This window comes from Sciurus carolinensis, chromosome 10 (assembly GCF_902686445.1).
Source record: "Sciurus carolinensis chromosome 10, mSciCar1.2, whole genome shotgun sequence".
NCBI lineage: Eukaryota > Metazoa > Chordata > Mammalia > Rodentia > Sciuridae > Sciurus > Sciurus carolinensis.
The window spans coordinates 25,927,568-25,943,056 of NC_062222.1; the positions used below are offsets into that span (position 1 = coordinate 25,927,568).

Genomic DNA, 15,489 nt, shown 5'->3' on the forward strand with positions numbered 1-15,489 from the left:
CTTTGTCCTCATGTATTACCTGGATTTTTATGATAGGCTCCTAAGCCTCCTGCCTGATACCTTCTTCCTAAATTATTACGTTCCACTGATACTTGCCTTCCAACATTTCTCAGAACACTGGAAGCTCTGTCTTTGTTCAGGACCTTTGCACACACACTTTCAAATATTAGCTGGTTCTGATTCCTCCAATCAAAATGTAAAAGTCACATAAGAAGATATTCTTGACCACCTACACAAGGCAACCCATCTCCAGTCCCCAAATCACGACTACAATGTCCTGATTATAAACTTCTTGTCACTTGTTTCAACTATTTATTTTCACCTTGCTAAGGACTGGAACCAGAGCCTTGCATGTGCTAGGTAAGCACTCTACCACTGAATTTTACCCTAACGCTGCAATTCTTCATGGAATTATAAAATCATCTAACTAAAATTATTGCTGGCATTGTAAAGCAACTATTGCTTATTACACAGGCGGTCACTTTATTTGCTCTGTTTACATAAAAGTTGTGACCTGCTGTGGTTTTGACATATATCCACAAGAGCTGGAGCATAACCCCTTCTCCTAGATCCTGGCTCATTTGTGATAAATACAATGTGGCAGACATGATAGAATGTTACTACTAAGGGGAAGTCACAAAAAGACATTGGGGCTTCTTCCTCAATGTCTCTTGATCCACTTGCTCTGCAGGAAGCCAGCTCCCCTGTCATGCAGACAGATTCTCAAGAAGAAGATGGAGAGACTGACTTGGTGAGGAACTGAGGTCAACTGCTAAGGGACATGGGAGTGATTCATCTTGGAAAGGTCTTTAGCCCCAAAACTTACCACAGTTCCTACTAACATCCTGACTGCTGTTTATGTGTACTACTTTAACTGCATTATAAGACATTGCTCTAAATTCTGAAATAAACAGTAATAAAAAAGCTTGAATCAATAGAACATTAAGCATGCTAAAAGTAAACTGTAAGTTTCCACTGCTTATACATTTAAATCAATAGAAAAATCCCAGTATTCACTCTTCCCAGTCCTTAAATTAGTTAACTAAATTGTATTGATGGTGAATCAATATCTACTACAAAAGGAAATAATTAGTGAAGGTGCTACTTAAATATAGCTAATTGATCAACACACAGTAAGGAGATATACACCCCCATGCTCTCACCTTATATCATAAGAAATGCTTTGACTAACATTTCTTTCAGATGCTTAGTAGTTTACTTGGAACAATATAAATACTAGTTAATAAGTCCATATACATAAAATTAATATTTGAATTCTGGTTTATTAATTGTTAGAGATAGAAGCTTTAATATACACAGTCCTTAATACAGAGATTTGATATTTAAATCAAAGAAAAATTACAATGTATGATATAATAAAGTAAAAATCTAATCATTTTTATCAAAAAGATAGGATATTTTTGGGGGGAGGGGGTAAGCAGGGATTGAACACAGGGGTACTTGCACTGAGCCACATCCCCAGTCCCATTTTGTATATTATTTAGAAATAGTGTCTACTGAGTTGCTTAGTATCTTGCTTTTTGCTGAGGCTGGCTTTGAATTTGCAATCCTCCTGCCTCAGCCTCCTGAGCCGCTGGGATTACAGGTGTGCGCCACAGCACCCGGCAAGGCAGGAATTTTTAATCTGAGTAATCAAATATACTAAGAGTTCATATTAAAATGAGTATAGAACACATACTTTTATAAATTAGATATTTTAAGTATGTTTGGAGATCTTAATTCTCCAATGGTCTTGATTGTATATAATTTAACACAGTAACATTTACATTTACCAACTTTGGTGTACAATTTGAATTTGATCTTTTTTTGTTTTGGTTTGGTTTTTTTTGTACTAGGAATGACTGAACCCAGAGGTGCTTAAACCACTGAGTCACATCTCCAGCCCTTTATATTTTATTTAGAGACAGGGTCTCACTAAGTTGTTGGGGTTGGCTTTGACCTTGTGATCCTCCTGACTCAGCCTCCTAGCTGGGATTACAAGCATGTGCCACCGTGCCTAGCTTGAACAATTTTGAATATACATATTTTGGTAACCACCATCACAATTAAGGCACATTATCAACAGTCACTTCATATTCCCTTGCCAAGTCCTGGTCTCTGGCAAACAATGAGCTGCTTTCTGATTCCATGAAGTTTTGCATTATTACTAAATTAATCTAACAGAAACAATCTGTGATTATGACGTATGAAGCTCACAACTTCTTTGCCTAACTTCTTTGCTTAGCACAGCACTTCAGCAATGTCTCTGTGTTGTTGCATGTGATTAATAGTCAGTTCCTTTTATTTCTGAGTTGTATTCCATTCTATGGATTTCTACAATCTGTTATTCGTTCGTAGTTAAAGGACTGTCAAAAATGTTTCCAGTGTGGAACTGGAATAAACTGCTATTAATATTTACTTAAAAGTGGAAGCATATCTATATCCTCACTTCCCTTGATAAATCCCTAGGAGAACCGGTACAATATACACGATGTGTAAATGTTATTTTATAAGAAACTGAAGATTATTTTTCTAAGTAACTATACTAATTTGCGTTCCTATGTGTTTATAGAGTGCCTAAACTATATATCCTTATTAACATTCAGATCATCCTTTTCTTTTTTTTTTCTTAACTCGTTTTTCTCAACTCATGTGCATTTATTACTCTTTAAAGCAGAAAGTCCTTTTCTATTTCTGAAAATCAGGTTTTTTAAAGAATAAGTAAAAGAGTAAATTCATTCTTTTTCCCCTATTTTTATTTGCACTTTAGATGCACATAATGGTGAAATTCATTCTTTTCAGGGGTGTTCAATGTAATAGGTTTTCCATACATACACAGTTGTGTAATGCCAAAACAGTCTCAATGGAATATTCCCATGATCCTCAAAGGTTCCTTCACTTTCTCTTTTGTGTTCAGATTTTTACAGGCTGTTGTTAATTTGATTTAGTGCAAAATATTTTCTAATAGCCCTTACATATTTATATATAGGCCCCTACTTTACATGAAGTATGTTAATTTCCAAATATCCAGGGATTTTTCAAGGTATCTTTTGTATTTGATTTCTGGTTAATTCCACTGGATCTGAGATTTCAATGCTTTTAACCTTACTGTGATTTGTTCTAGGGTTCAAAATATGGTCAACCTGACTAACATTCCATGCGTGCTGAAAATGAATGCCTATGGTACAGTGGTTTAAACATGTGAGGTCAAGCTGACTGTGATGTTCTAATCTTCGATATTCTTATCAATGTTTTTGTCTGCCTGTTCTCTGAATGACTAACCAAACAGGGAGAAGACATCTATATTTCATTCTAGTTCTATCTGTTTTTGTTTCATGAATATCGAGGTTCTATTCGATATGTATAATTTAGGGTTATTTCTTGGCAAATCAGCTTTCTTGTCATTGACATGTCATTCTTTTCTCAGATATTAATGTTCTAAAGTCTCCTTTGTTTAGTAATTGTTAAGGGTTGAATTGTATTTCACCTAAAATTCCTGTGTTGAAGTCTAACCTAGTAGCTCAGAATGTATTATTTGGACACAGGGTATTTAAAAAATAATCAAGGCAAAAAAGAATTAATTAGTGTGGGCCCTAATCCAATATGACTGAGGTCCTTATAAGAGGGAAAGCTGCCCATAGAAAAAGACATAGGGAGAAGACAGCCATTTACAGGCCAAGGAGAGAAGCCTGGAGCAGATCCTTCCCTCACATTCCTTGAAGCAACCAACACTACTAACACCTTGATTGGGGCTTGAAGCCTCCAGGCCTGTGAGACAATATACATTCTAATTGTTTAAGGAACCTCAAGAACCTGTGACACAATATGTATCTATTGTTTAAGCAACCAGTTATAGTTCTTGGTCACAATAACCCTAGCAAACTAATATAGTAATGATATGGGAATTCTACCCATATCTACTTATTTTTTTTTTAACCTAGCAGTGGCAAGGGATAATTTTTTTACCTCTTTTTATCTTTAACCTAATTGTGTCTTCATATTTAAAGTGGTTTTTTGGGTTGCCATTAATGGTCATTTAGGTTTAGTCTTTCTTAGCTATAGTTAATAATGCTACAATAAGCATGGGAGTGCAGATTATAGTTCTTCAATATACTGCTTTCATTTTGTTAGATACATAGCCAATGACAGAACTGCTGAATCATATGGCAGTTCTATTTGTAGCATTTTGGAGAGTCTCTGTACTGTTGTTGGTAATGACTATACAAATCTACAATTACACAGAATACATGGATTCCCTTTAATCCACAACTTGACTAACACTTGTCACCCTTCGTCTTTTTGATGAAGCCATTTTAAAGGTACAAGGTGCAAGCTCACTGTGGTTTTAATATGCAGGGCCTTGATGATTAAGTGATTGTAAATGATTTCTCATATGTCTGTTGGCCATTTGTTTTATCTTCTTTTGAGAAATGTCCATTTAAATTCTTTGCTTGTTTTTCAACTGGATTATTTATTCTGTTGCTATTTGGTTGTTTGTCTTATATAAATTGGATATTACCCTTGATCAGACTTAGAGTTTATAAACATTTTCTTCCTCATCTATAGGTTGTCTGTTTACTGTGGTGACTGGTTTCTTGACTGAGCAGAAGGCTTATACTTGATACAATCCTATTTGTCTATTTTAGTTTTTGTTGTCTGTCCTTCTGGGGTCTGATCTAACACTGGGTTTTATCTCCCTTTTTTTTGTTTTGTCCATTATGATGAACATGTAATATATTCATTTTTTAATGACAAAAAGCAAAAATGAACCTTTTCTAACTTGGGTTAAAAAAATACACAAATATACACACATACTTACATCATGGCATATACTATTTCAAATATAGTAACTTAAAAATATAAAATTTAAATTTTCTGTCAAAGAGATAAAAGTATATTTTGCATATGCCTTCATCAGGATGCTGGGAAAGTCTGGTGAATTTTTGTATTTAGTGATTATCTGCTGAGTACCAACTCAGTACTAGACACTGTACCATACATATATTATAATTCAATTGATATGAAATAAAACTTAATACCTAATAATCATCATTTACCACAAAAAAGTAAATATTCATTTCATAATAAGGATATTAATAAGATTAATTTCAATAAGCATATTAATAGTTAATTAGCGAGAATAATGAAGATTATTTTCCACATTTTCTTATATAAAACAGTACCTGGTTTGAGGTAATCCAAAACTGGTTCCAACACCAACACGAGGTAGATAGTTAACCACTTTCTTTACTGTTGCAGGGTCTGGGAAGTTGAACATTACAGCAACTATGAGAAATAATTTTTTAAAAATTAGAACACAATATGATGTCCTTTTGGAGAAACTGATTTCTTGGTGGAATATAATATTTGCATGACATTCAAGCATCTATTAAACACAATTCTCATGATGTTCTCTTTATGATAGTAAATATCGAGTTTAGTTAATATTTCAGAAAAGATATTCACTTCAATTCTGAATTTTCTTACCAAAGACAGTTCTTTCTCTAAATACTATCAGGAGTTCTAACAACTATTGTAACATTAGTGTAATATGAAAATGAGGTTACCTAGCTACAATTTTAATTTATAAAATTGAATTTTGATGAGTCAAATTTATTTCTATGAATTTCTAGAAAGAACTATTAAAATTCAATTTTAGAAGTTAACCATAAAACATTAAAAGCTATACATAACAGTCATGATATCTTCATCCATTTATTTCAATAATGAACAACTTAAAAATAATTCTCCTTACAATGTTTACATGTTGATGCCTCATAAGTTCATATAATTCAGAACAATTTATGACCTGAAGGAAAACAATAATCAAACCTAAGAGCTTTCTAATAATCCTATTTCTATAAATACATGTTTGAGAATATCAAGAAGCATCTATCAATATATAAACATCTTCAACATATAAAATATAAGTTTATGAGAGTCATCTATATATCTTTATCCATTTTAAACAAGAAAATAAAGTCATAAAATCAGAAGAGAGAATTCAGAAGATACTAACTTTATCAGTCTTGAGATTTTAATTTTATGTTAACATTATATCAGAACCATATATAGACCACAATGCTCATATAGAAGTGGTCCTTCTTCTCCATCTGTCCTGAAAAAAATACTTCAGGCCAAAAAGAAAAAAATTACAAATGTTGCTGCTTTTAAACACTGCCATTACTAACTGGTCACTGATCATTCACTAAGCACCTACATAATATTTAGTATGTCATTACCATTTAAATAATGTCATGTATCATTTAAATACGCTTTCCTTATATATTCACTATTGTATTGAATTCAGGGGTAAACACGAAGAAAAATCCATCATAGGTTATGGCATATGACCAAGGCCAGCAGGGAATGGCAAAAGAAAGCACTCCCACAAAAGCAAGAGAGCATAAGAAATTTCAAAGAAGGAAAATGAATGAGGATGAGCAAGTAATAAATATTGTAAGGCTTCAACTCCTTTGGGACAACAAGAATACAGACTGAACTAAAGTGTGAAACATTCCCTTGATTATTTGCCTAGAAGAATAATGTTTACATTAGAGAAAAAGGTGTTTGTGGGGAGAAGACTACACAGGAAAAGGAAAAACATTTTTCCCTAAAGATGTTTATATTCCCTAAAGACATATGATTTCAAGGAAAAAATATATGTATATGTATAGATTTTTAAAATAACAACTCGTAAAGGAAAAAAAAAAAAGAAACCATCAACCTACATATATACAAACTATATGTACAATATCTCCAAGTTTTATATATTTTCCCTTGTAAACCTCCACTAATATCCAATGATGCTTTTCCTTCAAATTAAACTTGTCCCCCTCTTGTCTTAATGGATTTCACCAAGTTCCATTCTAAACCCACAAATAGAATTTTAGCTCACCTTTCAAGAATGATGTAATACAAAGCAACCATGACAATTCAATGTAATTTTCTGATGGTCCCTTTATAAATAGCAATAGATTAGATAGAAGATAAGATAAATGTATGAGTCATTTGATTATCTTCTGCTCCCAAATGCAGCCACCTATCAGAAGGAGTTTAAGCATCAAAGTAATGCTAAAAGATATCAAAACTCTGCAACTCAATAAATGGTTAAATATTCCCCATAGTTATATAATCTTATATCAGTCTGTGATATAGCCAGAAAAGGAAAAGAAATTCAAATTATACTGTAAGTAATCAAGAGGATGGAGAAAACCCAGGAAGATCCATGTGGTACAAAAAAATGAGGTCAACAGGGCACAAGGTAGACTACAAAATCCAATCTAAATGGAAACAATATGATATGTATAAAAATGAAATCTGAGAGATAGAATTTAGTTTTGTAACAATGTACTCCTGAAACATATTACCTCTGTTTGCCATAAAGATCTCCAGGGCTGTATTTTGCAAAAGATAACGACGAGAAAAGATGGATCGTATCTCTGTGAACAGCCATTTTCCATGCAGCCCTTCCGTGTATGCCAGGATCTAGTGAGGAAAAACAGCCCAAATGAGCGACAATAGCAAGCTTTTTTTGTTTTTCGTCCTTTCTTCAAATAAAATAGACTATTAAGAAAATAATTTCAAAGAACTTAACTAAGAAAATATGTTTTAGCTTATATGAAAGAAGCCTAAATGTAAAAGCAGAGTAAAATTATACAGCATATAATTATAAAAATATACTTGGGCTTTTAAAAACAATGACATAGTCCATTGCTTCTCAGGAAATGTGTGTTGTATTATTTACTGATTGATTTTTCAGTAATGAAAAGTTTCAAATAAAACCTTAAAAATAAAGACTTCCAAAGAATGTCATACATGCTTATGAATCACAGATACAAATTAGTTTCACATGATTATAATTTGTCTAGTTTACATATTTTCAAAAGTAAATGTAAGTTCATAACTTTAAAGAATGATCACACATTTTAAGGTCATTGTTACAGGCAACTCATTCAGAAAACACAAAGACTAACTGTAAAGAGGTTAAGTATCATTTTGTCAGCTAAAGCTAAGTATAAACCTGCAAATGAACTCAGCATAATCTCCCTATGGAGTAGGTGGTTGTCAGAGTAACTTGTTACAATTCTTGTCATTCCATGTGACAGACACAATTGCTTAAAATGCTTTGCCAATTCAAAGTAATCCTGTCTTTAGTCCTAAGCCACTTTGTTGCCTTGCCTTGTTATTCAAGTTTTGTTTTTCAAAAAGATCATTTCAAAAGCCCAATTATGAAAGTGTTAAAGGAAATCACATTCAACATTTCTCTGTACAGAAAATGAACATTTGCTATCAAGACTTGATGAAAATCTACAAAAGCAAATTAATTTCAGATATCACTTAAAAGAACCACCATTTATTCTACACAAACTGCCTTTTCTTTTCTCATTTCCATTTTCCAAATCCTAACTGCAAACAAATCTATATTCTTTGACATAAAATGCAGTTTCTCTGAAAGAAGAAAAAAACCTTGCTTACTTCAGTAAGTACACATTTCAATTTTTCTAGAGAAACAATTCTATTATTGGCACAACAGGAGCTAAAAAAAAGAGGGTTCAACTCTAAAGTACAGTGTTTTTTTTTAATTAATAAAATGAAAACTTCAAAGAACATGACAACTAATCATGCTCTCTATTTTGAAATTGGCAATAGAGAATTTCTACTACTCAGTTATACAACAAATAACTGTGTAAGGAAGATCAAGAGAAATGAACATGCAGCCAGAAGACAAAAATACTAGTATTACTCAAGATTTTTTTAACCTCTTTTTTCACCCTCTACCTGGAATGTTCTTCTCCCAAATCTCAACATAGTTGACTCATTTTCACATTTAGATATCTGATCAGATGTTACATCTTCAGGGAAGCCAAAGGACCTAAACCTTACTCTCTGCAGTACCAACCGCATCCCACTCCAAAATCATCAAATTTTCTTCATGACATTTATCACTGTCCAAAATTATAGTATTGTTTGTCTTGCCCCTTCCGCACTAATACTAAAGTAAGTTCAATTTGAGGGTTGGGGATGTAGTTCAGTAGTAGAGCATCTGTTTGGCACCTTTTTTGGGACCCTGGATTTGGTCACCAGCATGATCAAATAATAATAATAATAATAATAATAATAATAATAATAATAATAATAATAATTTTTAAAAATTATATTTATGCTAAAACTTTTAATACAGTCTATGTTCACTGACTTGAAAAAGATGTGGCATTGGGCTGGGGCTGTAGCTCAGTGGTAAAGTGTTTGCCTAGCATGTATAAGGTACTAGGTTTGATCCTCAGTATCACATACAAGAATAAAATAAAGGTAGATCCTCAGTATCACATACAAGAATAAAATAGAGGTACTATGTCCATCTACAACTAAAAATATTTTTTAAAAAAGAAAAATATGTGGCATAAAGTAGTTTTTCTGAATGACTAAATGAATTGTAGTAGCAAGTTCCATATATGTTCCCACTTGATTTTCTCTGACACATATATTTTGACGAAATTTCAAGACATTGAAAATAATTGAGAAAATGGCTATTTACATAAATATGCAGAACTCTGGATTCTTGAGAAAAACTGGAGTATCTGGCAAACCTGGATGTAAATGGTAATAACTGGCAAGCACTTTCTCTATTTTGGTATAGTTTTCACATCATTCATTACTAATGTGAAATGAGCATTCAGTCACTTACTATTATCTACCTAGTTTCCATCTACATATGAGTTTGCCACCCTGGATTTATCATACTTTAAAGAATCTAATATATGTTCAATAACACTTATAAACCAAAGTATTCTGTTACTGTATTCATAAGGAAAATGAGGCCGAGGCATGTTAAATACTTAATAGAAAAGACTCTTGGCAAGTTAGTAGCAGAGTCAGCCTAATTCCAGGTTTTCTAATCCAAAAGTCTGGAGCTTCCATTAAAAACCATATTGTAACATTTCTAAAGTATTATAGATTTGTTAAACTAGAACCTAACTCACTGGATATTTAATCAACACATTCGTTTTCCTGCACTTGAGTTAAGGTGAAGGAGGAAAATCAAAAGAAAATAACAACAAAGGATCCTTTATACTCTATGATATGCTAAGAATATCACACATTGGTTTGAAAATTTTACCTTTTGTAAATATAGAGTTACATGGTAAGACCTGTCGCTCCTAACAGTGATGCCAACCACTGCACAGTCATGGTCATGCAACTAAAATTTTAATTATATTCTATGGTCTTCCATTTATTAGAAGAACTAACCTTACTAAAATACCATTATAAGATTTTTGATGTACTGAAGTCATTTTTTGATTAATCAAAAATTCAATTTATATCCTATTCCTTTAAGTTGTATGATTATTCAATGATTGATTTTTTAAATACAAGTGTCCTTCTCCCTTAAAATGTTTTGCTACCAATTGTCAAAAATACTTAAAAATAAACAAAATGACATGTTCCATGTACCCACTATTCAATCTTATAAAATCCTAATATTTTGCCATATTATTGCATATATTTTAAAAATTAATTGAAGTACTATAGATAGTATCAAAACTATCCCACATAACCCTTTGGGATCCCATTTCCTCTTTTGTCACAGCCAATCAGAATTCTTATTTTGAGGTTCATTATCCCCAAGCAAGTTTTAACACAATTAAGTAAACATATGCTCATAAACAGTCTCCAGCATTCCTCAGTATGTTTCCAAACCTGAAATGAACAGTATCTCATTTTAGTGAGCTTCCAAAGTTAAATATAAGAAGGCATAGTAATATTTTCAAACTCAAAGGAAAAAAAAAAAAAAAAAACAGGAGAAACACAAAATTGTTTAGAACTGCCAAAGCTATCAAACATTTAAAACTTGTACAAAAATACTAACCTAATTTTTTTTAAAAGAGAGAATATTAACAAATGAAATTCTATTGTTACAGTCAAGATAGTTGGGGTTTAAAACAGAATTGAAGAACATCTGAACTAAAGAATTACTACCTGAAATTGATATAATAACATTTCTTTAAAATATTCATTAGGAAAAGGTGTCAGTACTGAAAAGCAGCTGAGGCCTAGCTAAGCAAGAGGTTCATTTCTTATTGGAATAGTAGTATATGCTGGGTCCATAGCTTCACTTCAAAGTCTCTGGAGTTCAATTAAAACTGGATTAGGTAGAAGCAGACTCTTCTTTGGGACTTTCTGTTCACTGAAACTCTACATATACTGACAACACTCTAGACAGAGGTCTAGCCCTCCAATGAATCAGTTGCTATGGAAACAGTATCATTACCATTGCTCTGCAGTTATGACCCCAAGTCTACAATAGCTTGAAAAGCTTAAGCCCACAGCACTCTCACTGAACTGTTTACCAGCTTGTTTTATTAGTTAGTATGATTATTAGTGAATTCAACTTTGAATTTTTTCTTATAATTTATCTCAACAAAGCTGGTTTGTGAATTAAATGAAGTATGTTAGGAGAAAAAAAATCAATATTTAATTTACATATATATATAACAAATGCATTACATTTCTTTACATTAAAAAACCAAACATCTAAATATTATATAAAATTGTGCCTTCTGAAAAAGTATATATTATTTTTTCCAAATATACACATCTTTCTTCTATTCTACAAATAGTATACTATAAATACATAAGACAATTTTTCATCATGTTGCATTTATTCTAGCTTAAAAGTAAAGCATTTTCTCTCTTTTTTAACCATCCATTTTGCAAAAGTCTATGAATTAATCTAAGTAAAACTGTTTTCTCATCCTCATAAAAAAAACACATTTATTGCCCAACTCGATGATATCTTTATTTATTGAATATCAGCTGTTTTTGAAAACTAGATTTAGAATGGTACAATTTTTTCACTTAAGTTAAAAAAAAAGGGAGGCTACTCTCAGTAAATTTTAAATGTTTTAAAATTCTCCTTAGAGGGTAAAACTTTAGAAAGTGGGATAATATTTAATCCCCAGAATAAGAAATATTTATATGGAAGTCTTCATACATAGAATCAACAATGGGTAATTTTAAAATACTATTCTTGCACTGGGGATGTGGCTCAGTGGTAAAGCACATACCTAGCATGTCTAAGGCCCTGGATTCAATCCCCAGTACCCCCCCCAAAAAAAAGGAAACAACACTATTCTTTATGTTTAAAATTAGCATAGTATACTCTATTTTAAATACCTACTGATTTCTGGAGCAGTTTTACTCTTTCAGACAATTCCTTACTGAATTCTAAAGAAGTAGGTAATGAAATGAAAATCAGATGACTGATATCAGAACAGTATTTGAAATTTCACAACAAAACCATTTCCAATTTATATATATATGTATATATATTAAGAAAAATATCTTAAACCTAACATAAAAATGTGAAGTAATAATTTCATCATTCAAGCAATAATGCCATTACTAGCAAAGTCTAGAAATATTCTCTATATCCTATATTCAGAGAATACAATTATGAATTATAGTCACAAGGTTTATACTTTAATATGAGAAAACAGTTAATATTTGAAATATCTTTAAAATGAAAACAAAAATACTCATCAACTCAGCAGCAAATGTATGTGTAAATGTTCTGACAATAAACATAATTTCAACAATTTAAAGTAATTTTAAGAAAGTACTTTAAAGTTTATTACTATTTATTACTATTTTTACTATTAATAGTTTTATATTTGATAGATATAGTTCTCTGAAACTTGATATCAAAATATGACAACTTATCCTACTAAACACTGAATTTTAGTTGGTCTAAGTATTTTTACCACATCATCATTCATGATTTAGTTTAAAGTCCTCAAAGATATATTTTTAAAGCAAGATACAGAGATCATTTTTTGAACATGGAAAATGACTTATAGGTAACTAATTTTAAGAGGTAATTTCATCATTAAATATATAACCATGAACACTTAGAATGTCTCACAGGCTTTAAAAAAATAGCAAAATAAAATTCATGAATACTAAAGGAAATTTCTTTTTAAATTAATTACCAGTTGTTATTTAATTATTTTATCTGTATAGTATATTTCCTCCTGCTTACTAGTGCTATGATGTAGTACAGTATTCTCCTTAGCATTTTCATGGGTGACAAATTCAATTAAACATATTCATTACTCTAATGTTCTACTTGGCAGTTTTAGTCAGCATGAAAAATTTAAAATATATAAATAAAATGCTATATGACCTTTGTATTGATTGGGCTAAAATGGCTTTAGCCTGGGTGTGGATGATGGGACAGTTGGGAGGGGCAGCAGGAGAGCACACAAACACACATACTCTTGTGTTTTCTCTTCCAATTACTGAGGGAGATGATAAAACCACAGCAAATGATGTATCAGCTCATTTTATCTTATCGCTTTGGGGCTAGGTGACAATGAAGTTCATATTTCACTGGCTCCCATTGAAGATTGTGAAAATTACTTGCCCTCATGACCTGAAATTTCACTAGAAGACAGAAATTTCTCTTCTGCAAAGTAATGCAATTTTTCAGATGTCAACCTTTAGCCCAGCTTTAAAAATTAATTTCATTTATATTAACCAATGCTATTGATATTTTCACAGAACGCTCTTTGATACATGAAGCACTGACTGGCAAATTGATGTTGCTTTAGATGGGTAGAACTATTTTATTTTAAGCTGCTATGGCAGACAGATTTATGGCAAACTGAAATTCCCATTTCATAATTTAATATTTGTGCAAAGTGATACACTTTTAAGTTCGTGGCCTGTAAATAATTCAAACTCTTGGTTCTATATTCAATATTCCTCACCTTAAAAATAATTTGCATTCTAAATGAAGCACCATAAAAGTCATCTGTTATTGAATTAACATTTAATATATCTTAATGAGTCAAAAGCAAAATGTACTAACGAAGGAAAAGAACAAAGAAGGTATTTATCCATCTTTCAACTAATTTTTAATTCAGTTTTTAAATTTAAACTAAAACTATGGTATGATTTTTTTTTTAAAAGACGCATCAACATCTACAGCAATGGGTATTAAGAAACAATATTAAGGAACATGAATGGACTTCACATCTTTTTCACAGCAGCACAAAAGGCAAAGAGTTAGGTATTAAATTTGCAGAGCAAGATCAGTATGAACTTAGATAAGTTTCTGAATTAAAATTGAGATATCTGAGCTTGAAGTTAACTTTTAAAATACAAACATAACAAAAGCAAAGCCCCAAGGCCAATTTTATCTTGAACAAGGTGTGAAAGGTTCCCAGATAGTACCATTAACCTGTACAAAAGGAAAATTTCAATATAAAATTCTAATTTTTTTCCCCCAGTACTGGGTATCCAACCCAGGGGCACTCTATCATTGAATTACATCCTCAGTCCTTTATATTTTGAGACAGGGTCTCATATAAGTTGCCCAGCCTGGCCTCAAACATGTAATTCTCCTACCTCAGCCTCTCAGGACTGAGATTATAGACGTGTACTACCATACCCATCTAAATTTCAAATATTTTGCAGTTAAAATATTTCCACATTTTTTTTAACCTTTACTCAGTAAAGAATGATTTAATTCAGAAAATGCCTGGAAAACAGTCATTACACTAATACCCTTTCATTTTATTAATATGGTTGGCATAAATATGCATATGATTTATGCATTAATTTATGTTTTAAAATCATAAAAAAGTCAAGAAAAACATTTCCCTAATTTCACTACGTTCTCCCACAATGTTTTAACACTGCTATAACTTTCATATAGTAAAAATGACTTCTGCATTTTTATGATAACAATATGCATATTGTTTTTCTTCACAAATATTTGTTTAGTTCTTCCTTAAATCCATAAGAGAAAAATGGTATCACAAATTATACTTTATAACTTTTTCCACTGTGATTGGAAGTATTGCTAGTCATTTCTCAAAAATTTGTGGAAGTAAAATGACTTGTCACTGGGTTCAAACTATAAAGTATTTCTGCCTATTATTCCACATACTGATTCTCTATAGTCATGAGCCTCCTATTCTTAAAGTTCAACTTAAAACTACACTAATAAAAAATATAATTTTAAAAATTGGAATATTTCATAACATGTGTTTTTGAAACAACCAAAGAACACAAACTAGCTTTCTTCTTGGTGCCAATTCTTCCTTTCTGAACTCAATTTCAATTTTAAATTGGTACCAAAAGTCCTCCTTAGGTATTTGAACTAAGTCTTTGAGTTAGGGTAACTCTCGCTTATTTATTGATAGATTACTGATTCTCTTTGAAGCGTATATAATGTGAGTTAGCCAGTGGAAGTTTCTGAGGTGACTAAGTTATTTAAATGAATTGATTGGAAAACCTTTGTTTAATTTAGAGAAAGTTCTTTTTTTGTTATTCAAACATCAAGGAAAGAAATAAAATACAAAAAAAAAAAAAAAAAAAAGTCACATAGAATTTAATGCAATATGCCTAAAATCCCCAGAAGACTTTTTCCTAATAAGATGGAAACACTTTTCTACTTCAGTTTTTTAGCTTTCTGCCTCC

At 31.5% G+C, this 15,489-nt stretch overlaps 1 protein-coding gene across 1 annotated transcript in view; it reads right to left on the bottom strand.

Moving 5' to 3' along the window:
- Positions 1-15,489, bottom strand: part of Lrba (LPS responsive beige-like anchor protein) — a 703,692-nt gene that overhangs the window by 193,694 nt on the left and 494,509 nt on the right. The window contains 2 exon segments of the mRNA XM_047565822.1: positions 5,184-5,286; positions 7,371-7,488. Coding sequence (XP_047421778.1) covers positions 5,184-5,286; positions 7,371-7,488 — 221 coding nt within the window.